Here is a 24,962-nt window from a genome sequence, read left to right on the forward strand (position 1 = left end):
TTTAGATGCAAATTTAGAGAGTAATTTTTGCCAGCAGTAACTTTTTAGGAAATAGAATGGATTGCAACTAGCTTATTATTCTCAAACATTCACCAAAGTGACAAACACCATCCAAAGCTGGTTAGGGCATGACCACGTTCCCCCATGATCTCCTTGTCCGGGGTCCCTTTTCTGTCTTGTGTTCTCGCTATATATGTATACTTGTGTTAAGGCCGTGATTTGTATTGGAAACCTATTTATATTAATTGATAGTTATGTGCCACAAAAGACTCCGCTTTGCAACTAATCATGGTCAGCTGAGATGTGCGCCGCATATTGATTAGATGTAAAGATTCATTCTAGATGGTTGATATGTTAGTGGGTACGAGTACTTTCGTAATTAGTTTCTTTGGGCATAGGGCCTTTCCATCTCAAAAATGCTTAGGACAAGTCTGTGCACGAGGTGCCCATGATCGCAGTGTATTTACGTGCCGTAGGTTAACAAAGGAAACATCTCTTAAGGCTTAAGCCAAGCAAGATATACTACTATACAAGAAAGCTAAGATATGTCAGCTGAGCTCAACTCGAATATACCGACCGAAAGATCCTATGTACGATATCTTATTTGTGAAAACCAATCATGTAGTTCAATTTATTCATCTCGAGCTTGGGCTGATTTGATCATTTGGATGTGTGAATCAAAAGTTTTCATTTATTTTTTTCACCATTTTGTTATGTTCTGTTTCCTTTTCAGTTGATAACACAGATCTATGTGTAATTATTGCTTCCAACTGAATGCTATAATATTTTATTTAAAATCCATTAACTGATAATTTAGAATTGTTCTTTTTTAGAGTTTGACTATAACTTTTACAGTTGAAAGATTTTAAATTATTTATTGGAAGACAAAGGTGCATTTGTCGTCGTTCGAAGGAAGCGGTGTTTTGGGGCAGCCTGTGGCTCAGGCCACATCCTGTGCATTGTTTCCCGTCACTGTTTGGCCAAGGTTTGACTATATTCTAGAGATTAAAGAACACAATACAAAAGACGTATACATCATCACTTCATTTTAATTCCCGCATATGTAGACGTTGTCATTAGCGTGCTTAACGGGGGTTGCTTGATAAATAGCAAATAACAACACATTAATAACCAAATTTGTGCGCCTATTTAGTGCAAAATGATTCTTCTATCCTAAAAATCCTTTGTATTTAGATACGACTTTCAAATACTTCTACCATTATATTTCAAGACAGAGAGAATAGATATATCTTTTGTAGTATATAACCTTTCAACGGTAAGTCAGCTAATAAATTTCTTTAGTCCAAGGGATTTTAATTGAGGAATTTTGTAATTTACATGAGCTGACTCACTAACTAGAACCGGTACTATTATTGTGGATAACAACAAGAAAACTAAACTTGACTTCGCACACAACCGCGTGGAAACTTGAGCAGACAAAAAAACGTGAATAAATCGAAAGTATTCTCAGACCTAGATTCCCACACAAAAAGGGAAATTAGTACTAGTACAATGCACTTATTTTGCAAAGGCAAAGTTAGACTAAAGTGCCCTTTAGGACTTACCATATGAACGCCACTCCTTTCCACAAATTTTCCTGTGGCTGAGTGGACAAAACCTTGGACGACTGCAAATTTACGGGGTCATTCAGGAGACTGCATGCTGCTGATGCTGAACCAGCGGTTACAAATTAAAATTAATGCGGAGGAGCAAGAAAGTTATGAAATTCGTCGTCTAGAAGATAATCTTGTCTGTCTACATGCATAGTATAATAGTCACTTTTTGTGCCTCTATCTATGCTGCCTAGTCAAATTCCAGCGAGAAAAGGTGCAGAATTAGACCTTTGGTTAGTACGTGCTTCCCCCTGTCTTCCTACAAGTCTAAAAGCAGCAGCTAGTGTGGCAGCCGTGTCAAAGTTTTCTTCAGTAATCACATCACATCCTGGATTGGAATGCTCCTGGTAACTGAAAACTTATCACTACTAGTAACAAACAGCATAAATAAGTAAGCTCTGTATCTGTGTCATGTGCCCACCACCAGTAACCAGGATGAACTATCCTCTGCTCATGAATAGCAAAAAAGCCACCGTCCACAATTTTTCTATCACCAGAGCAGAATTCCAGAGCTCAACAGTTTGGCAATGCAATACTGCGAAAGACAGTCCCTGCTCAGGACACGAGAACCTTTTTATTGAATCCTGCAAGAATCCAACTGGTCCAGCGAAATCCCTGCGATGCACATGAGGCCTTTCTTTGCGAGGTACCGTGACTCCCAGACACTCAACTAGCATTTGTCGATCCAAACTCCAAAGAGCGCTAGAGAAAGGGAGAGGCAGCACAGGAACAATGCGTGGATCGATCCATTTACCTTTGCCAAAGCAGAGGGTTCATTATGAAATGAAATGAAATGAAATGAAGTTGATGATGATCCAGGTCCACGAATATGATGTGGGTGTGTGCATGTGTGTGTAGGCAGGTAGGACAAAAGAGGGCGTTATTGTAAAGACCACCGGGAAGAGGAGGAGGCTCAAAGGCTAAAGGGGAGCAGTAGCATCATGATCATCAGTGAGCTAAGACTAAGGGTAGTGTGTAGCCGCAGATGCCGAGCACAATTGCACCGCGAGTATACAATCCAGGCAAAGCGGGCTAAGGAACCGGCCGGGGCGCCGCCTAGCAGAGGAAGAACATGTAGCCAGCGCACTTTCTTGTCGCGGCTGCTGCTGCAAAGGGCTTAGTCAGCGCCACTTTCATGGTTAAAAAGTGGACAGGTTCTTCAGGAAGTTGGGACCAGAGAAAATGAAACCCGCAAGAGCGAAGGAAAACTAGCGCAGTACACGTGCTTCGCTGCGTGCGTCCGTTGCACATGTTTTTTGAAGGGAAAGAATAAAAAGAAGGGAAAAGGGAAAAATAAAAAAAAAATAAAAAAAACAGTGTTGAACAGTGTGGGAGGATGGCGGAGGAGGCAGAGAGTATATAGTCGTTATATATGAGGAAGTAGCTATAGGGTGCTCCCACTGCAGAGGGAGATCAGTTTTGGGTGTGGTCGTCTTGAATCAGAGGGGAGCCCCCAAATAAATGGGCAGCGTTCCAAAATTTAGATCGTCCGAATTTTTACCAAGTTTATAAAAAAATAATGTTCTCCTTGAAGAATCAATAAAAATCTTCTATTATTAAAATACAGAAATATCAAATTAGTTTTCTTAAATCCACATAAAATATGTCTTTATCAAATCCACATTCTTCTATAAAGTTTATTAAAGTTAGAATAAGTTTGTGTTACGTTTTGGAACTAAAGAAATAGTATGGCAGTTGTACTACGATAATGCTCTGACTTAGGCGTCCATCCTTTTTCGGATGCCGCACACCCACTCCTCCTCGCTGGTCCGCCTTTCCTTGCCGTGCACTCCGGCCTGCGACTTTGCTCCCCATTCCCTTGACACGCTCCATCCTGCGTCGCGCCGCGCACCCCATCTCCTCCTCCACCCACCCACACACACACCATCGCGTTTGTCCCCCACGCGGTCGCTGCCCGGCCAGTCGGCTCCAATGGAGTACATGCTCTCGGTAGTGGCAAGCATGCTGGAGCAGCCCACAGTGTGGGGGCGGCCTGGAAGATGGCACTCCTCGCGAGGGCTCTCTGGGCAGTGGTCCTCCATGGCTGGGCTTGCCGTTGGCACTCCAGTACCTCCGCCAGGGCGGCCTTCATCTGCTCCCTGTCCTCCACATCGATCTACTATAGTTCCCCACCAGGTAGGCTGTGGCCGTGCAGAAAATGTTGTATTTCAAGTGTTTTATCTAGATGTTACAAATGCAGATCTAGATGTTGCATATATTTTCAAGTGTTTCAGGTGTTTCAGACTTTTTGTTTCAAGTGTTTCGTCTGGATGTTGTAAAAGTATATCTGGATGTTGCATATGTTGCAATGAAAAAATGCGCATGTGGCAAGCCTATGTTTTTAAGTGTTTCGGGTGTTTCAAAGGTATGTTGCAATTGTTTCATCTGAATGTTTTAAAAGTAGATCTTGGTGTTGCACAAGTTACAAATGGCTATACACGCATGTTTCAAGTGTTTCATCTATCTTCAGACATATGTTGTAAATATTTCATCTAGATGTTTCAAAAGTAGATCGGATGTAGCACATGCTGCAATTGCGCCAGTGGCTGGTGGACAATGGCCTCGCCTCCTACCTCGCGCCTTGCTCGTGCGGCGCGACTCGCCCTCTCCCCTCCTCTCCCTCCGCTCCCTACCCTTCCGTCCATCTTGCCGTGGCAGTTCGAGCTCGGCCGACAAGCGCACGGAATCGTGGACATCCAGTAGGCACAGTAGCAGGCACGAGCAGGCGTAGTAGGCACAAACAGACGCAGCAGCTTACGCAAGAGGTGGGGCAGGCGCCGGCGTCCGGACATCCGGGCGCTAGCCATACCGTAATATATATGTATGGTGTTGTAATTGGGACAAAATAGCATAGAAAGTTAACCGAGATGTCGATTTAATTTTTTTCTCAATTTCGTTAAGACAAATTGCCATTGAGTTTTCAAATGGTTTACTTAAATACTAAAATCACACATGTTGCTTTGTGTACAAGTGAAACTAATAGAGTAGCCCACGTTGCATGGCCAGTATGCTATTTACATTATTACAAAATTAGGACTCACTGCGTCTCATTGTTTTACTTTCCTTGTGAATGGCTTCAGTAATGTTTATTGTTGCCAAAAGTAAATGTTCCACCATCAATGATCTAAACAATAAATTTGGATACGATGGATACAGAACGTCTGGAGTCTGGTACAAATCATCGGTTGGACGATCAGTCGGCAAATATCCATACCATTTGCACCCTGCATGGAGGATCACATGTCCACCTCCATAGTTGTGCAACCAGTGTTGTTCATATGTGGATACAGATGGATTAATATGAATACAACTTTTTTCTTAGAGTCAAAGTCCAGCACTTATAGTGCCAGATGTGTTACCTATATGTCAAATATTAATACCCATCTCATGTCAGTATCAGATATCTGACTGAGTATTGTAGTTCAGATATGGTACGAATACAGAGAATCTGGATTCGGATATGGATTATGCATTAATTATATGAATTTCTTCTATCAGGCGGTCGGACAGAAAATACGATAAGCCTAGCGCTGAGACGTCCGGACTGGGACGTCGCGTTGGGACGCGGCTTGGACACCTTTGCCGTTCCCGCGTCCACATCCCGCCTCACGCCTGGCGTCCCGTGTCCCGCCCTAGCACTCATGCCCACGTCCGTCATAGGGACCCGCCCCCCTCACAGCGACAGCCACCGGCCACGTCGTGGAAACCCCGATACACTTTTGCAACATCCAGATAAAACCTTTGCAACATACGTCTAAAATAGATCAAACATTTGGAACATACAGTTGAAACACCATTGCAATATGTGCAACGTCCCGATCTACTTTTTAAACATCTAGATGCAACACTTGCAACATACAAAAGAAGACAGATGAAATACTTGAGACATGCGTCTGAAACACCTACAACATACGTGTACAAAAAATAGATGAAACATTGGGGATAGACGCTTGCAACATACATGTACAACCATTACAACATATGCAACATCCCGATCTACTTTTGCAACATCTGCATGAAACAATTGAAACATACATCTGAAACAACTGAAACACTTGAAACATGAGCTTGCAACATGTTTGAAAAGCGTCCAGAAACATTTGAAACACAGCATCGCTGCGCAGCCATGACCTACCTGGTGGGGCAACTGCGGTGGCGCAGGCTTGCTGGATGGTACGCGCCCGCCATGCCCGCAGTCGGCCGAGGGAGAGGAGACGCTGCCGGATCTGGGGAGGGCGTCGCCGGCCGGGGTAGGGGAGGGTCAGCGGCTTGCTTGGATCTCACCGGGGTGGGGGGACAGGGCCACCGGATCCACGGGCGTGGGACACTCCTGGTGGGTGAGGACACCGGGGTGGCGGAGGAGGGCGTCGGGGTAGGGAAAGTAGCCATCGGGGTGGGGGAGGAGGATGCCGAGGCAGGGGAAGGAGGACATTGGGGTGAGGGCAGGAGCTGCCGGGGTAGGGGAGGAGGACGCTGAGAGTGGGGGAAGGAGCCACCGTTGGCTAGGGAAGCAGCGATGGTCGCGTCATCGGTTGTGGGGCAGGACGCGCAGGATAAGAATGGGGAGGGGCGCGAGCGCTGCAGGAGTGAGCGATGGGAGGCGTCCATCCATCCGGACATCTTAATCATATCATTGTCGCAAAAAATATTCATACTATTTGCACCCCTGCATGAGGCACACATGCCCATTTCCATAGTTCTGCAACCTATGTTGTGCATGTATGATCGGTCCGTTGGTTTCTTAGACCCTGTTTTGGATCTCCTAAGAAAAATAAAAATGAGGTAGTAAAATGAGAATGAGATCCAAATATTTGGATTCTAGAATCCAAATATGTACCCAAACCTTACTGTTTAGGCATTCTCACTATGTAAAGACAATAATTAATGTCACATTGATATCAAAAACACCCCTCATTTTCTATCTAGAATCTAAATTCTTCATCACTGAATCCAAACATAGCCTTGTTCATGCTTAAATAAGCCTTTCCATTTTTGTCACTCAGGAAAGTTAGACTAGTCTAATTGGGCTTATTTGTGCACGCATTATAATTCCAAGTGTTCATATTCTAATTTAGCTTAGCTCTAGGATCCAAAATGTTCCCAAGAGTAGATCATTTGTTACTACTATAGAAAGAATTTGTAGCAACATCTGACTTTATTTTTAGAATGGCTCCCCAAAACAAGTCGTTCTACAAACTAGGGGCGGCTGGGTCTAGAGCCGCCCCTACAAATGGACGCTGAATAATAAAAAATTATTGGAATTTGAATTTTTCAAACGATCTTGGATGGAGAAAGTCCAAAATGAAAGATGTAAATCTCGAAAAGTTATGCAACTTTTTAGTTGACAACTTTTTCATATGAAATCATCTATGCATGAAAAATTACGTTTCAATTTCTCACATTTGACCTCAGATGGAGAAACGAGCAAAACAAAAGTTATAGATCACAAAAAGTTATACAACTTTGTAGTTGACAACTTTTTTATTTAAAATCATCTAGCTAAGGGAAACTACTTTTGAAATTTTTAAATTTAAAATTTAAATTTTTAAACATCCTCTGGTGGAGAAACGACCAAAACAAAAGTTATAGATCTCGAAAGGTTATACAACTTTGTAGTTGACAACTTTTTTATTTGAAATCATCTTGTCAAGGAAAACTACGTTTGAATTTCTCACATTTGAAATTTGAACTTTTCAAACGACTGCGGATGGAAAAACAGCAGAAACAAAAGTTGTAGATCTCAAAAAGTTATGCAACTTTGTAGTTGTCAAATTTTTCATTTGAAATCATCTAGCTAAGGAAAACTACTTTTGAAATTTTTAAATTTTAAATTTTAATTTTTAAACATCCTCTGATGGAGAAACGACTAAAACATAAGTTGTAGATCTCAAAAGGTTATACAACTTTGTAGTTGACTATTTTTTCATTTGAAATCATTTTATCAAGGAAAACTACGTTTGAATTTCTCACATTTGAAATTTGAATTTTTCAAACAACCTCGGATGGAAAAACAACAAAAACGAAAGTTGTAGATCTCGAAAAGGTATGTAACTTTGTAGTTGACAACTTTTTATTTTGAATTTGCTTAGAGTCCTAAACACTCATTTCAAATTCAGTGCAGCAAAATATAAGTAGAAAGAATATCTAATATAGACACAAGTGAGTATGGGGTTGAGTGGTTAGAGGAGGGACACCGCGAAGCTTGCGTTTTTCGTGTGAAAAAATTTGTGGCTTGCGGTGGGGCCTCCTGGTACTAAATAAAATTACTATTTTTAGTCCAAATTTATGATTTCTAGAAAATAGATTTTTGTAGGGGGGCACCGCCCCTACAATTTTTAGCTCAAATTTGTGATTTCTGGAAAATGAATTTGTAGGGACAAATCGTCGGCCGCCCTTACAAATACGTGATTTGTAGAGACGCCTGTGTAGGGACGGCTGGCAAACTGTCCCTACAAACCCTTATGAGCCACCCCTATAAATCCAATGTGTAGTAGAGCATTTTGCTTGACGATGGTAATGATCGCTAATCTATGAACATGTATAGGGGCACTTTCACTATGTCAGAATCCCAGATTAGAGACTCTAGTAAACAGTCATCAAAGACTCTAAAAATGCATCACTTATATTATGTCTGATGTGAATACATTAGTGACAGTATAGCCAAACGAGTCTTGATAACCCGGTGTTGCCAAGCAATGCGACGGTGACCTCCTGGTTATCAAGGTGGCCCGAGAAGATTTGTGTCGAGATGAGCATGAGGTCGTTGATCATGTACATCATCACCACCACCACCACTGGCCCAACTAGCCATATCAGAACACACTACTACATAAATGATTTCGCGAGACACTACTCAATTATTAACGGAGGCGGTTCCAAATTCAACTGTCTCCTACCTGAAGATTTGCAGAGGCGCACACTTTATGTACGGTGGCGGTAGCAAAATGACTGTCTCGCAAATTACGGCGCGGATCAAAAGTGGCCCATCTCAATCCATTAACAGAGGCGGGTCTATTAAGAGGTCTGCCTCCGAAAAATGGAGGCTATTTACGGAGGCGGACCTCTTAACAGGTCATCTCGGTTAATCAAGCGAAGCTCATCTGGCCTACTCAGACCACAAACAAACCCTAACATATATAATAGCTTCCAACCTGCAACCCTAAACCCCTAGCCGCTAGTCTCAAATAGTCACCCCCAGCTGCAAGCCACCCGTGCAAAGTCTCGAGCCCATCGTCTCTCCCTTCTCTCTCTCTGTGCGGAGTCTAGAGCCCATTTGTCTCTCTCCCTTACCTCCTCCGCACGAAGTCTCGAGCAAAGGTCGCGAGCAATGGCGGCATTCCGCTCCAGCAGCGAAGGTGGCAAAACGGTGGGGCTCGTGGCGGCACAGCAGTGGGGGATCGTGGCCACCCGTGCTCACGGCGGTGCGGCGGGCGGGGCTCACGGCCGCCGTTCTCGCGGTGGGAGCTCACCTAATTAAAGACACATTTCAACTCCATGTTTTGTTTTTGTTCACTTGTCATTGATGACACCTAATCAGAAGAGTAATGTAATATTAGAGACGCATTTCAACTCCGCGTCACTAATTAGGTGTCTCTGTGCAATTATAACATAGTGTTTGATTTTAATTTTTTGGATTAATGTGGTAATTGGTAGACCTTAATTAAGAATTAATTTGTAGTCTTTTTACTGGACAAATACTAAGATAATAATAGATGAGATAAACTTGTGTTTCACATTTAAATATTTTTCACGCATGTAACGTACCTATGCTTTGTGGTTGCTTTGTGCACAAACTTTCCAGGTTGCTGCTTCCTAGACAACTCCTGCTATTATAATATATTCTGGTACATAACAGGCATTCTCTTTCGGTGGGCTTCGTCACATGAATGGTTATTTTTATGTAAGAAAAAGAATAAGTTTATTGAAGATTCCCTCAGGAGAAGTCACCACAGAACCTCCTGCAAATGATAGCTCCGGCCTGGCATCCCAGGGAGCCGCTTTCACACACACGTCCCCGTCGGTGAACTTGTTCTGCTAGACTAGAGCATCAGACATTTTCTTGCTCCACAGGGCTACCACATATAAGCCCTGCCAAGCCACGGCAACGGAACGGTACAAGGCAGAGACAAGCAACAGTTAGGTTAACCGACCCAACACAAAAGCCTCTATCTGCCTCCGTCTCTCTCCTCCATCCTCGGCTTGCTCAGCTCTCACCTCATCTCCTGGCATGGCAACGCCTTCACCCAAGTAAAGAAAAGAATTATTGGCCAATTAGCTTAACCCAATGCAATGCAAGCCCTCACCTACCTTACCTAGCTGAATTTCCTTAAGCCTTCCTCTGCACCTTCACCTGCCGTGTGCCTATAAATACTCGGCATCCTCCTACCATCCTCCCTCCCCCTTCCCTCCTCTTCTCACTCCATCACACCAACCTACCTACCTTCAATCGATCTCACAACAATGGCATTTGCATTGTCGTTGAAACCAACAAGGCTTGTCATCTGTGCCCTCCTCTGCATCTTTCTGTCTTCAGAGGTGAGCTTGGTGCGGCAGGCCACGGCACTGGCCATCAACTACGGGCAGGTGGCGAACAACCTGCCGCCGCCGGCGCAGGTGGTGCAGCTCCTCTCCTCGCTGCGCATCGGCAAGGTGCGCATCTACGACGTGAACCCGCAGGTGCTGACGGCCTTCGCGGGCACGGGCATCGAGCTGATCGTGACGGTCCCCGACGACCTGGTCCCGGGCATGGCGGGCAGCGCATCGCAGGCGCTGCAGTGGCTGAGCGCCAGCGTGCGGCCCTACTTCCCGGCGACGCGCGTGACGGGGATCGCCGTCGGGAACGAGGTGTTCACGGGCGACGACGAGCAGCTCAAGGCCAGCCTGGTCCCCGCCATGCGCAACCTCCACGCGGCGCTGGCGCAGCTGGGCATGGACGCGTACGTGCGCGTGTCCACCGCCCACTCCCTCGCCGTGCTCGCCACCTCCTACCCGCCGTCGCAGGGCGTCTTCACTCAGGCCGCCGCCCCCTACATGGCGCAGCTGCTGCGGTTCCTCGCCGAGACCAGCGCACCCTTCTGGATCAATGCGTACCCCTACTTTGCCTACAAGGATGACCCAACAAAGTGCGTGCGATCACTTTCATATCTTTTCGATCGATCACTTTCGATCTGGATAAGTTTGCTAGCTGAATGCAAATTCATTTTGCGTGCATGCACTGATGAGCACTGTATATATACAAATGCTGCACCGGCAGGGTGTCGCTTGACTACGCGCTGTCGAACCCGTCGCACGTGGGCGCGGTGGACCCGTTCACGAAGCTGCAGTACACGAGCATGCTGTACGCGCAGGTGGACGCGGTGACCTTCGCGGCGGCGCGGCTGGGCTACGGCAACGTGGCCGTGCACGTGTCGGAGACGGGGTGGCCGTCCAAGGGCGACGCCGACGAGACCGGCGCCACCGTGGAGAACGCCCTGCAGTACAACCGCAACCTGCTGATGCGGCAGGTGAGCGGCGAGGGCACGCCGCTGCGGCCCAGGCTCCGGCTCGAGGTCTACCTCTTCGCGCTCTTCAACGAGGACATGAAGCCAGGGCCCACCTCCGAGAGGAACTACGGACTCTACCAGCCGGACATGAGCATGGTCTACAATGTCGGCCTCTCCCAGCTCTCCACCACCTCCGCCGCATCGCTCTCCCTTGCCACGTCGCCGGCCACAAGGACCACGGTGAGGGCTTCCTTCTTGCTTCTTGCAACATCTAAATCTGGCGCGCGGGTCAACATTTATATTATAGTATTATTTAATTAACATGCATGCAATGCAACGAGTAAGAAAGTTGTCATAAAAAAGTACATTCTACTGACAAGAATTGCAAAAGAAATGAGAGAATTGTAGAAATAGTCGAGGTTGCAAAGACGCAAGAATGAATTGGATTTTGACCTATATATATATATATATATATATATATATACACTACCCTGTAGCTGGGTATAAAATAACTTATTCTATAGCCACTTTGAGTTACGATAATTACTATGTTAATTTACGATATTATAGTAACTACTTACTAAGTGGTTTACTATAACGTTATGGTAAATATCCCCATGTGTTATAGTAAACTAACTATCGTAAATATGTATTGACATTATCATAAATTAGTATATAAAATTATCGTAAATTGAGGTGACTACAGAATAACTTATTTTGTAGTTGGCTACTGAATATACTCTCAATATATATATATACACACACACACACACTTTAACATAGCTATTTGCATGTCTTTTAAGCATCGCAGCGGTGAGCGAGTGGTCAATGTTTGCATGAAAGCTAGCTTTCCCCATCATATAAATGTGGTGGTATTACACAACGTACAGGATCACTTCCTTTTCAGCTAGATCAGATCACTCATCACAGTGATGTTTTCTTTAAAGATTTAGCACATCCGAATCCTGCACCGGAAAATAATAAACGTCACCCAGCAGGCCAGGAGAGACCACTTGCATTGGGTGCACTACACATGTGGAGCACCGTTGGTCCAAGCTGGAATTGTTTTCTGCAACATTTTCAGAGCTAGCCCCAATGCAATAGATACAATCCAAGTAGTACGTGGTCCATCAACATGCACGGTGCATATCACTTATTGCAGTCCCTATCATGCATCACGACATAAACACACCACTTACACTTGATCGATTCGATCCATCGGTTCATACTTTATATATATACACTATACGCATCCAAGATGCAACAAACTTTGCATCCAAGAAATTGCTAAGAAACAAGTAAGAGCAGGCGTGCATGCAGCCTAGGCATGCAGATAGTGTCTTAGGCAGCAGTTTTTCATTGACCTGACTGAACAGTCATTCCTTTCCCTCGTCATCACTCAAAGTGCACGCATGCTGTAGCTAGATAGAGACTGCCTGCAAGGATCATGAAACATTTTGCTCCATTCACAGAAAAGAAGGATAGCTAGCCTACAAAGATACCATATCCAAGGGCAGGGGGAAAAATAGCCTTTTACGCATGCATAGTCGACGAGTTCACACCATATCTTCTTGGAAGCTGGAACTCTCGTTAGACGTGTTAGGGTGTTGAAATGTGGTGACCTAGCTTGCACGGACGAGTCAGATTTGCATTGTGACGCCGCAGATTCCATTTAGAAATGTGATCATTGAGAAGGTAGCTACTAGCAAAGATTTCTAAATATTCCTTGCGCATTTGCTCACACAAGAATAAGTCCGTATGTAGTGTGCACTTTTCGCACGGATTAGTGTCTTGAGGGGCAAACTTTCATGATTGAGCAATCGGCGTTAGGTGTCACGTTGAGATTCTTCCTGTCAAAGACATGCTGTAGTGGAGCAAAATGATGGCTGGTAATCAAATGTAGGAAACCACCGAAAGTATAGTGGTGAATTTTTTTTTTCCGCTAAAGATTTGGGGAATTATTCTTGGTTCATTAATTTTATTTGGTAAAGCAGTGTCGTTAGATTATGGAAATTGAGGTATTTTTCGCCCTAATCTCAGTTTAATGAAAATATACTTCATATAGTATGTTTTTTATCTTTTGTTAGAACCAGCTCGGTTCTCATCTGTGTTTGAGAATTATGCATTTATTTTTGCTGTCCTCTTTTCTGTAGTTGAGCTATATCTGACAATAATGAATATATATGCATCATTTTTCGGCGCAGGATGTTAGGAAGGACTTTGCCGGCCTATGTGTTGCCGTATCTGTTGCCATCCTGCTTATCACCCAAGCTTTGCTCCTCTGATCACAAAAGCGCCCAATGGCAGGCGGCGACTGCAAGGCCAGCAAAATGGCCTCGCTTTCGTGGACCAAAAGCCTCTCCAAGACCAAAGGGGAGATGCACCATTCCAAGGTATGGTATGGCTCCCTCCTGCCATGTTCCTATGACCTTGCATGACACATCCTTGCATCGCCCAGCCTCCTTTAGTCTGTAGCTTTATATCAACAAAGGCCCAACCAACCATCCATAACCACGATGCAAGGCCTCTTTTCTAGCCCCTTTTCACATGCGTACCCCATGGGGCACCCAAAAACATGTATATTCATCACAAAGGAAAGGTGCTATCTATGTAGAAACATCACACCATAGGACATTCGATCCAAAAACAACTTGGCTAGCTGCTTTGCACATTTTCACTGCATACAATACTGAACTGCAACTTTTGCCGTCGCTCAGGGGAAAAGCTAGGATGGGCGATGTGGAAGGCACTATCTTGAGGACAGAAACAGCGTGTAAATGCGAGGCAGGCACGGCGGCGAGGCCAATTTCTAGCACACCAGACTTTATTCCTTGGTTACTTGCAGAGGAGAACGAACGAGAGAAATAGTTTGTTCTTCTGAGATTTATGCGAAGAGGAGACGGCGATGCATGGAGAAAAAGGGTGGCCTGCGTTGCTTGGGAGAACTGGCGTCTCCTCCTGACGGGGTGGCTTTATTCTCTTTGCCTTGACAAGCCGTGGTCTAGGCCTTTTCTAATGAGAATTTTATCTGTACATATCAATTGGTTCATTCATTTAATTTTAGCTCCATTTAGCTGATCATTCTCCCCTGACGATCCCCAGGGTGATGGGTCGAAATGAGAGGCCAGTGGCCCAGTGATGTAAATAACTGAAGAAAAAAAATGAGGCAGCTATTGCATCTTATTGTAATCTGTTTAAAACTATGGGATTATAAAGTCATTATTTCCATAGAAAGATTTGGTGTTCCGCTGCAAAGTTAAAATGTTGTTTGGTAAATTTCAGCTGCTAACTTAGGATCAAGTCTCAAGTGAAGAAAACAGCGTGCGACCATTTTTGCCACTTCAAGTCCAATATGACCCGAAAACAGCCTGCGACCATTTTTGCCACTTCGAGTCCAATATATGACCCTAAAACTAAACCCAGTGATGACTATATAAAATGGCACATACTAGTATCTTGGGGTCCAGTGTCTCCATAATCTCTTGTTCTGTACATATTGCATCCCAGAAAGTGGGTTAATCCCCCTTCAGCTCATCAAAGATCATATCAGTAAAGCTAACCAGATATACCATTGTGAACAAACAACTTCCGCATCTTCATAGATATCAGAATGCTATGCTCGTCACCTAACTGAACCTAGCTGATACACCCATGACCCATCTCAATATAGCCTGCCTTCAAAGAAGCAAACAAACCCAAGAGCAAAAAGATTTCATAGAATGCGAGGTGTTTTAAAATCAGGACTCAGTCTTCGCTTCATGTTCACCTCAAACCTTTTATTGCATATGAAACACATTACAAGTATTCTTCTTATTTCTATTTAAAAGGGGATTCAGAGTACATTCCACAAGAAAAGAACATAGCATGCCTCATATTCACAAAAAAGTACATACTCCAGGAACCGAACACGTACCATTTGAACTCATACAAAAACCATGGCTTTGGCGAGCTCAAGGGCTCTCTCCAGTCCAAAGAGTTTCTCCACTATGGCAAGCGAGAATTCCATAGAAGTCCCAGGACCTTGGCTGGTGATTAGGTTACCATCAACAACAACTCTGTTGTTGCATTCGCTTTGATCTGCAAGTTTGTTCCACATAGCAGGATAGGATGTACCTTTCTTTCCCTGAAGTAAAAGAACAGGAAATGTTAGGGCCCAAGAACATTTCTGCATGTTCTCTCCACTAGTATGATTTATTATTGATCTAAAAATTACACCTTTAGCAGGCCATGTGGTTCAAGAGCAATCGCAGGGGAGGCACATATAGCTCCGTACAATCTATTTGCCTCAGCTTGCTTCTTGATCAGATCCATTAGTTTATCAGATTTTGCATATGCTTCCGCACCACCCAGACCTCCCTATCAAAAATTATTGGAAGGTATAAGATCTGAGAGTTGTAAGTTACTAGATCATGGAAACAAAATGATTCATCAGACTTACAGGTAACAGAATGAGATCATATTGCTCCTTAAGAGCATCATCCAACAGCACATCAGCAATCATCTTCACCTTCCGGGATGCAACAATCTCCAGCTTGTCTTCCAAGGAGGCAACCACAACAATTGCTTTCGCCCTTCGCAAAATGTCAATTATCATAGTTGCTTCCATCTCCTCTGTCCCATTAGCAATTGGTACAAGAATCTGTGGAGGCAGTCATCAATAGCTTAAACTGCGAGATCCAGTGCTATGTATTTGAACTCAGATGCCAATGCAGTGGCAAAGTAGAAAGCAGACAAGCAACAACAAAATACCAAGGTGGAGTGTATGCTATGCATCTTCTGCCGAGAGACTGAAGACTCCTATAGATCTAATCACAAAATTTACTGGCAAGTGTGGTTGAACTCCTAGATTTTTTACCTATATTTTGTTTACATTTAGATTTGTGATACAAATAGATTCATAACACAACATAAAACATGGTCTCTATAAACATTGATCCTGGTCTCCACAAATATAATGTAAGAAAACAAATGGCCAAAGTTGCATTTCAAAGACAGCAAAATGTCAACAACACAAGGAATGAAGAAGTTTATGATCATATAGTGAGCACAAAAAGGAAAAGAGAAGGTTGCCAAAAACATTCTGCACAGTCATCACAGTTTGCAATGCCATGACTTTCCACTTAGCATAAAACCTACATGTGTTCATTTGAGTAGACAGATAAATAATGGCTCGAGTAAAAATAACCACCTGTAGATAACATAACAATGAATGATCTTTACCTCATCTACAGAGAGCACAAAGTATACATAAAATACAACATTTGACTCGTAGAGGACCAGAAACAACTAAATCAAAAGCATGCAACAAATCAAGTGGATGGATGGTAATAATATACAACACTTATTGCTGATGATGTTACTGTGATCTCATCTTCAATATAATTATAACATGTGGTAACTGGGTACTCCACTCCTCTAAACAACTGTACGTCCCTCCCTCCATAACACATCGCAGAAAGGATTTCATTAATGAAAGATATTTACTCTAAAGAAATATAAGTTATTAATCAATTCATATTTATTCGTCTTACATAAATCAAACCCAGTGGTTAAGCTTAACTAAACGCACAATGACTCTTTTGCACAGTTGCATGTATGCTACTTCATCCTACTCTGGTAGTTGAAAACCTTTGTTTTGCAGAAACTCAAACTCCCTCCTTTTCTTTGTCTAAGGTGTATTAGGATTGGAGAAGTCTTCGAAAGTACATTTTAACCATTAATCTCTATGAACTTTGAACTGTTACAAAATCATATCATATTAAAATATATGTGAAATATAAATCTATTGGTTAATTGGTATACTCTGGTTAGGAGAATATGACATTTTGAACAGAGCATATGTACTAGTTGCAATCCATTTTTATTGTCAGAAATGAGAACTTCTAAAGACCAAAGGGAATAACTTTTATACACTAAGCATGCATGGAGTAATTTGACATTTTCACTAACATAGGGTCAAAACTAACAAAGTTTGACCTATTCAAATCCTAATATGCCCCACAAAAAGGGAGTACCACACTAGCATACTAGGTGCTTTAGAAACTTCCAGTCATACTTTGCACTTTTGCAGCATTGTATGGTTGTGCCACATGGTCCTCAAAAAAATACTTTTAAATCTTAACCAAGAATGTGTACAAGGGAAACATAACTCTACAAAGAAAGAACATACGAGACTACTAAAGTTTTCGTTTCGCCAGGATCACAAAATTGCACATGGCATGAACAAAAGTAAGTGAATGCCAAATCAAAGAAATGGGTCATCACTGAAAATGCTTACATTAGGCGTTTCACCAACATTCCAACTAGTTGAATTCAGCTCTTTCATAGAGAATTCCACACCATGCTGAGGACGCATAACCTGAAAGGTAATATTCACTTAGTTGAATAGAAAGAACCGCTGTCAAGAACTATAGTAAAAAAGAACAAAGAAAGGCAAGAAATGTTGCATAACAAAAACAGCTACTGCTTCAAAACTAATATGTTGAAAACAGGAATCAAATGCAGGGAAATTATAAGAAAAAACACAACAACAATAACAACAGAGCCTTTTTAGTCCAAACAACTTGGGGTATTCTATAATAAACAAAACAAAACCATATAATCTGATTAACCTAACTAGCAACCAGTTTCAGCTAGGATGTGGACTGGAAAGCTTCTAAGGTGGGGTAAGTTCTCTCTATACTAGAAATGGCAACAGCTCTCCAGATGTTTTAACCGGGTTTAGCAAACAACATAGACAATTTTGAACTTATTATGATCCATCCCATGATGTCAAATAATCCATGAGAAGATCCACATTGGATATTCATCTATACAAAATAAGATGGATCTTATTTCTATCCATTTAGCAGCGAAGTGGAGATAATTAAACAATATGGTGAGGATGACACCCCCAACTCTGTGTTTGATGTTTTTTATAAGGAGACAACAGATCACAGTATCAAATTGTGAGTTTTTCAGCAACACAAAATTTCTGCAGTGTTCAGCAAGAAGATACATGCATGAAAAATATATATATAATGTTGAAAGCAAGTCCTACCATTGGTCCAGCAACTTCTTTAGCCTTTTCCTTTCCATATAGTTGCTCAACCAAAATAACAGAATACTCCATGGCTGTTCCTGGTCCACGACTGGTCACGCACTTCCCATCAATCTGCACTCTTGATTCCACAGCATGTACCTCTGAAGGAAGTTTATCCATGAACGAAGGATAACATGTTGCCTGTCAAAAAAGTTAGAATAATCTCTACCCCAAATAAAAGGTGTTGATTCTATATATCAGGATAATGAAAAATGGGTGAACAAACTACCTTTAAGCCATTGAGCAAACCCCAAGTTCCTAGAGCCATGGCTGGTGCAGCACAAATTGCAGCATAAAGCTTGCCTTTCTCTACATGTTTTTTGACCACATTCTCCAAAACTTTGCAGTCTCTAAAAGTGGAAGACCCAGGCATCCCTCCCTGAATAAAATATAGACCAAATAGCTCAAAAATTAGATTATAGTGTTTGGACGAGAAAGGTCTAGGAATTTCTAGGAGTTCATCTTATAGATTCGTATCCAAATGCCCAGGTGCAAGCAAGTACTTAAATGGAGAAGGGTTCACGAATTTCAACAGCTTTGCATGAAGAAATAGACCTACGATATACAAATGACAAGGATGATGCCAGGTGGCAAAGAATACATGTACAACCATAGATCTCACACACAAAGAGCGAAAAGCGACATGAGACAGGACAAGAATCTGGTTAAAGCCATATACATTGTTCTACCGATTTTTAAAAGTCAGATCAGAAATGGATCATAGTTATTTTTATATAAATCTTAGGCAAAATTGATCAACTCGTATATGTCAATGAATAGGTACTCATTTTTTTATATTGTAACTTTGCATAGCATATGTCTCACTACCTTCTTCAAATGAGTATGCTCCCCCCTTTTTCTTTTCATAAGGCATGCTTTGACCCAGTACGATCTCCGACATCACACTTTGACCATTAGTATCTCATATATAACAATGTTTATGACTATGAATTTCACATCATATGAAAGCTTTTTCAAATATGAATCCAATGATATCAAACTAGTATGGTATAACATACAAATTCTTGAATTAAGTGTTAAGTCAAAGATTAACAAGTTTGAATCTTGGGTTCTGGGAACACCATACCAAAAGAAAAGGAGGTAACGATATTTATCTGTTTATCATGCTTATCAGAATATGGTATTTAACAGATTATACTCATCATTTACAATCAGAAGCAGCAGTTCATCCTGGACACAATTCCATCCTAGGAGGCCTGTTTCATGACTTTGACATTACTCCTCAAACCTCAAGTTGAGCCTTGTGAACTAGCCACATTGCCACATCTTTATCCACAGATATATGAATAAGATCATTACATGTGGCCAAAAAGATAAAAGGTATTCTCGGGCTGTTTATTTCAGTGGGAGCAAAACTAACCTACTCCCTCCATTCCAAATTATAGTTCACTTTAGTTTAATCCTAAGTTCCTAAGTTAAACTTCACTAACTTTTACCGAGCTTTTAGAAAAGAGGTTCTTGTGTTATTGCCCCTGTTTTCAAGCCCAATTGTGATTTTACCCTCATCTTTTCAACTTTGTTGTCCTGCATATACACACATGGTCTGGACTCTGAACCAACCATTACCAACTCGATTCATTTTCCTCATATCGAATAAGAAGGGAGTTGATTCCATCATTGTACATAAAAAAACAAAGTGCCACATCCCATCGCAGCACAACTGATTCCGATTCGGTTCCATTTTGCAAAGAACACAACATAAGAGTTACTGCAACTAGTGCAGGGAAAGCAGAAAGAAGACTCACCGGGAGAGAGATGAGATCGAACTCGTCCTCGGCCAGGTCGGCAAGGAGCGCGTCGGCGGCGAGCTTGACGCCCCATGTGGCAGCGACGGTCGCGGCCCCCGGCTCGACAGAGGCGACGGCGACATCGGCCCCCGCGCGTCGGAGCACGTCGATGGTGATGACCGCCTCCATCGGCTCCGTCCCATTCGCGATCGGGACCAGCACCTGCGGGAGCGAGCAACCAAACCAATCAGCCGTCCGTTCCCCGCCACCAATTAGGACGCAGCGCAGCGGGGCGAGGAGCTGAGAGCTGCTGCAGGTCGAAGACGGGGTACTTGCCTTCTTGGGGGCAGGGGACGACGCCATGGCCTGTGGGGACGACGAGGAGGCGAGCGCGCGGGTTAGGGTTTGAAGGCGGCGGAGGAGGAGAGGGGAATGTTGCGAGGAGGGGCCGAGCGGGGGCGGGGTTTTGGAGAGCGGAAGGGCGGAGGAGGTGAGTGGCCGCGTGGCCATTCTGCCTCGCTTCCTTATTCCTCTGCTTTCGGGCGGGTGGTGTTCCAGAAGCAACGAGGACACGGACACGGTGGGGGGCTTACCGGCTACTCACGTGGATGCGTATACCGCGAGAGTCAGGATAGAGCCGTGCAAAGGGTTGCAACTGCACTCGATTTGTACCGCTCGTTGTTTGTGCTCTCCGGAAGCCAAGGCCTTTTTGACGTGGATTGGATCCGGCCCAATCCACGAGTGCAAGGAAGCCACTAGCTTCTTCTTTTTTTTCAAAGAACCCTCAACTACTTTGATTTTGCTCCATCCACCACAAAACCAATTACTATGATCGCCATCAACTTTTTAAAATCATTTGTTTTTGCACTTTAGGTAGTTTTCATGGTGATGTTGCTGATGTGGCATCACATCAGGGGTAAATCAGACTAAGTTAAAAGTTTAGAAAGATAAATTAGACTAGAAATATTTTTTCAAAATCTAAAAAATCATAAAAAAAATATAATTTTAAAATTATGCAAATATTTTTACATAGAAAATAATGCAATTAAAAATCCTAACATCTGGTTTAATCTTAAAAATTTCATAGAAGATATTTTTACCTCAAAAAATGAAGCTAGTTTTTAGAAAAAAAAAATTCTAAAATAATGTTCTATCTTATGGTGCCTAGCTTGAAATTGTTTGAATTTTTCTGGACTCAATTTGGTGTTTATTTGCTAGAAGATGCTCTTGTTATCTATTATATTTTCATCTATGTTGATCATAAGGACTACGTAGAAGCACCAGTGAAACATTGCTTGGGCCTAGTCCTTTGCCGCGAATAATTTTTCAAAGTAATTGTGTTTGCCGTGAATAATTTTCAAAATAATTGTGTTAGTCTAATGAGCTGCATGCACATTGCCACACATATCCATGCATGCATGCGCCCTTAGATTAATATATTTGCACCATAAGATAGAGCATAATTTTAGAAAAAAATCTAAAACTAGTTTCATAATTTTCTGAGGTAAAACAATTTTTCTATGAATTTTATAAGATTAAAAATATTTTAAGAATTTTAATTGCATTATTTTTTCACGTAAAAATATTTAAAAAGTTTTGAAAATTTATTTTTAAGATTTTTTGATACTTTTTCCAAAATATATTTCTCGTCATTTACTCACCTAAAATTTTAACTCAGACGGCTTTAAAACCCCCTCCTCTGATGTGGCGCTTCATCAGAAAACCACCCAAGGTGCAAAAAAAAAGATTTTAAAAGTTGGGGGTGGTCAAAAAAACTAGGTTTTTAGTTAAGAGAGCAAAATCGGATGATCGCGATAGTTGAGGGAGATAAATAGGACTTCTTTCTTTTTTTTGATAAAGACAAAGAAAAGAGTGTCTCATATCTAATAATCTCAAGAAAAACAACAGCGAGTGCAAAAGATGTACAATACGATTGCTAATAAATATTTGTTCAAATACAATGGTAGCAAAATTACTCTTTTACCTATGACTACCGCTAAGATTTTAAAAGAAGATATTATAAGAGCACATAGAAGAAAGAATGAGCCTTTTAGAAAAGAATGGAGTATTTCAAAATCGGTACAAGATGAAAAAGTTGCTTTGCTTGTTGGAACTAATATTTTGTAGCATGTACAAAAAAAGATGACAATGTGGAAGAAAAAGAAAATGGCATTGCTTCATGTGAGAGATCTCTTGGTATGATGGTATAGTAGAACCTTCGTTTAATTTACCTTTGCCACACGATGATTGTCCTACTGATCCTTGCAACAAAGAAGAGTTGTGTGATAGTGCTTTTATTATTCCTATACCACATCTAGTGAACGGGGATGATTCTTTTGCCTTGCAACCAAATACTTTTGCTATAAATAAAAATTTGCTTCCCATGGCTACTAAAAAAAGATGAAAAATTGTTGTCTTCTTTAAATTTGTATGCGTTGAATTGCTATGGTTGTCTAGATGTACATATCACTTTGTTGGCAAATATAATTGTAAAGGAGAGTATATGGTGCATCGTGTATACATATATTCAAATCTAAAATCTCCTTTAGTGTGCAAAAATATGATCAACTAGAAGGATGAAATAGCTATAATATTGTCATGTTGAGTTCTTCTAATTTTTTTTTAAAGAGACAGGATAAGTCACAAGAAGGGGTGTCCTCCAACTATGGTCAAACTGAGGACGATCTGCTATTAAAAAGACGAGGACGATAAGGAAATGATACCTAAGGACATGACCATTGATTACTGAGCTCGTTCCTATGTTTACATAACGGTATAAGTAAGAATTTGTTGCTACTTAATATATTTGCATCTAATATGCTTAGAAACAATTATGATGATGACGCAAACATGGGGAAGACACTTTCTATGGTCTCTACAACAAATGGGGTGTGGATACACCATGCATTAGACCGATCTTAGAGTGTAAGACTATCAAATCTCAACATTCGGTTTGTCGGTAGCCCGATAATACTCTATTGTGAAGGACATAACTCTTCTATTGGGATTGCGATTGAAGTCCATGAGTACTTATAAAAAACTTATTTAATAAGCTTTCAAATGGATCTAATCTCACCTTAATATCACATTGGCAAGACCTTCAAAACATTAAGACATACTATTTTTGTTTTTGTCGGGTACTATGATGTTAGCCGTGGACTTGCTAATCACCCTTGGGATCCTAGCCCAATTGGGAGCACACCCAAACCATGTTGAGACCAACTCAAAGGTGTCCGAGGACATCCTACCCCTTGGCTAATGGCCACCACCTTACAAGGCCAGCGTGGGCGAACAATTTAAGTTGTAGGACCAATACATATCAAGTTCAAGTCCATCTCAAACTCTAGGAGTAGCCCGCACTAAAACGTATGACCAAGTCACATATAGACTCCCTTTTTTGAACATACATATAGACTCCCTTTTGGACGTTCTACCTATGCACGGAAAGATAAGGAGATAACATTTTCAAATGGCACCTATCCCATGTCAAAATTCATTCAAAATTAATGAAAATCATCAAAACAAGTGAACATTCAAAATTTGTCAAGGTGTTGCGTCGTTGTCTTTTGGGCTGGTGTGCCTTAGTAACGTGTTTGGATTCTTTAGAGACGCAAATAGGAGTCTTTGGCCACCCCTTAGACTATATATTCTATAGCCATAGCCTAAGTTAGGCTTTGAGTTCTGCTTAGATTAATCTATCATTTAATAGTCACATTTCATCGGTTTGTGATACCCTAACTTCTAGTTCTTAATCATGCATCCGCAATTTTACTTCATTTGAGTTACATTATTTTGAGTTCTTGCTTATGTTCTTTGATTCATAGGTAGGGATTAATGTTGTTGGTGAGGTTAATCGGATTGTGACACATTGACAACCAGAAGAGACATGGTGCTAAGGTTATAGGGTCCGGGTCTTATGATCTAAAGCCAGATTGATGTGTCGCATCTTCACCAAATCGATAGTTAACTCCACCTGACGAAACATTAGGATCCCCGTTCCCATCTATTGTTGTATGGGATTTTTCCTCATTTTGCAATTTGCTATTAGGAGAAGAGTTTTGAAATAGCATTAGCTACCTTTATCATAGTTAATCTAGATGCTTGCCTAGTCCGTAACTTTTCTACTATTGTTAGTCCCAAGAAGCACAATTTGAACTATTGATGAAGGAGAACCTCAATAGGAGAGAGATTTCTATATTCTTGCACAACATCAAAAATCCAAAATGAGTTGGTCAACGCCGCTAGGTCAACATGACACAGCCACCCACTGGCCATCCGACAAATGCCATCTCGCTTGATACCGTGGTTGTGACACCCCAGGTGTTAGTTTTAAGTAAGTAGTGGATTAAGTCTAATCCAGGCAAGTCAGAGGATGATTATGAGCTTTAATTTGACACCTGGCAGTGGTGACAGGGGTGGAGTCAAACTCTTTCAAATGAGACCTAACTTAAACTTTTCAAAGGCAAAGACAAAACTCTTTTGTTCAAAAGTAAAATTTATTTCAAAATGTGCATGAGTAGTTTTAATCATGTCTTTTCATGTGCATCACCTAATCATGAACATATTCTGGTCACATGAAAAGTTGCATGTTGTTTTGGATAAAAAAGTTATATGAAATGATAATTTCCGCTTTGCTTAAAAACACTTTTGTTAATTGAGTAGAAACATGTGATGTTCACTAAACCTTGCATTCATGTTCAAACAACTCTAATTTAACTCTAGAATAAAAGTTAGTTAGGGTTTATATTTGGAAAATGTGAAGAAAATGCTTAAAAATAGCTAAAACTCTAGTTTAAACCTTTTTATGTTGCTGCTTTGATTAATATAGAACTTTGGTTTCTGTTCTAGTTCTGAAGTTTGACCATTAATAAAAGTTGTAGTTTAGTTTGTGTGCAACGAACTTTGTTTTTGGACCTAAGCCTAAATCAACCTCTAACCTAATGAAATAGTGACCACAAGTTTGAATGCAGTGCTATTTTGGCTTTCCAAAAATCTTTCTAAATCCCTGAATATCAGTTATTAAGTTCAAAGTTTGGTG

At 41.7% G+C, this 24,962-nt stretch overlaps 2 protein-coding genes across 2 annotated transcripts; one reads left to right on the forward strand and one right to left on the reverse strand.

Moving 5' to 3' along the window:
• The first annotated feature begins 10,016 nt into the window (after nt 1–10,016).
• Nucleotides 10,017–14,334, forward strand: LOC136522682 (glucan endo-1,3-beta-glucosidase 14-like). The gene is made up of 4 exons (XM_066516493.1): nt 10,017–10,735; nt 10,867–11,335; nt 13,300–13,488; nt 13,813–14,334. Exons 1-3 carry the CDS (start codon nt 10,074–10,076, stop codon nt 13,378–13,380), a joined length of 1,212 nt encoding a protein of 403 aa, XP_066372590.1. The 5' UTR covers nt 10,017–10,073; the 3' UTR covers nt 13,381–13,488; nt 13,813–14,334.
• A 511-nt stretch (nt 14,335–14,845) lies between these two features.
• Nucleotides 14,846–20,524, reverse strand: LOC136521626 (protein DJ-1 homolog A-like). The gene is made up of 8 exons (XM_066515378.1): nt 20,261–20,524; nt 19,943–20,146; nt 18,406–18,555; nt 18,135–18,317; nt 17,373–17,453; nt 15,534–15,734; nt 15,311–15,451; nt 14,846–15,218 (listed from the first exon to the last, which is right to left on the reverse strand). Exons 1-8 carry the CDS (start codon nt 20,432–20,434, stop codon nt 15,018–15,020), a joined length of 1,335 nt encoding a protein of 444 aa, XP_066371475.1. The 5' UTR covers nt 20,435–20,524; the 3' UTR covers nt 14,846–15,017.
• Nucleotides 20,525–24,962: the final 4,438 nt, after the last annotated feature.

Source organism: Miscanthus floridulus, chromosome 18 (genome assembly GCF_019320115.1).
Source record: "Miscanthus floridulus cultivar M001 chromosome 18, ASM1932011v1, whole genome shotgun sequence".
NCBI classification, from domain to species: Eukaryota; Viridiplantae; Streptophyta; class Magnoliopsida; order Poales; family Poaceae; genus Miscanthus; species Miscanthus floridulus.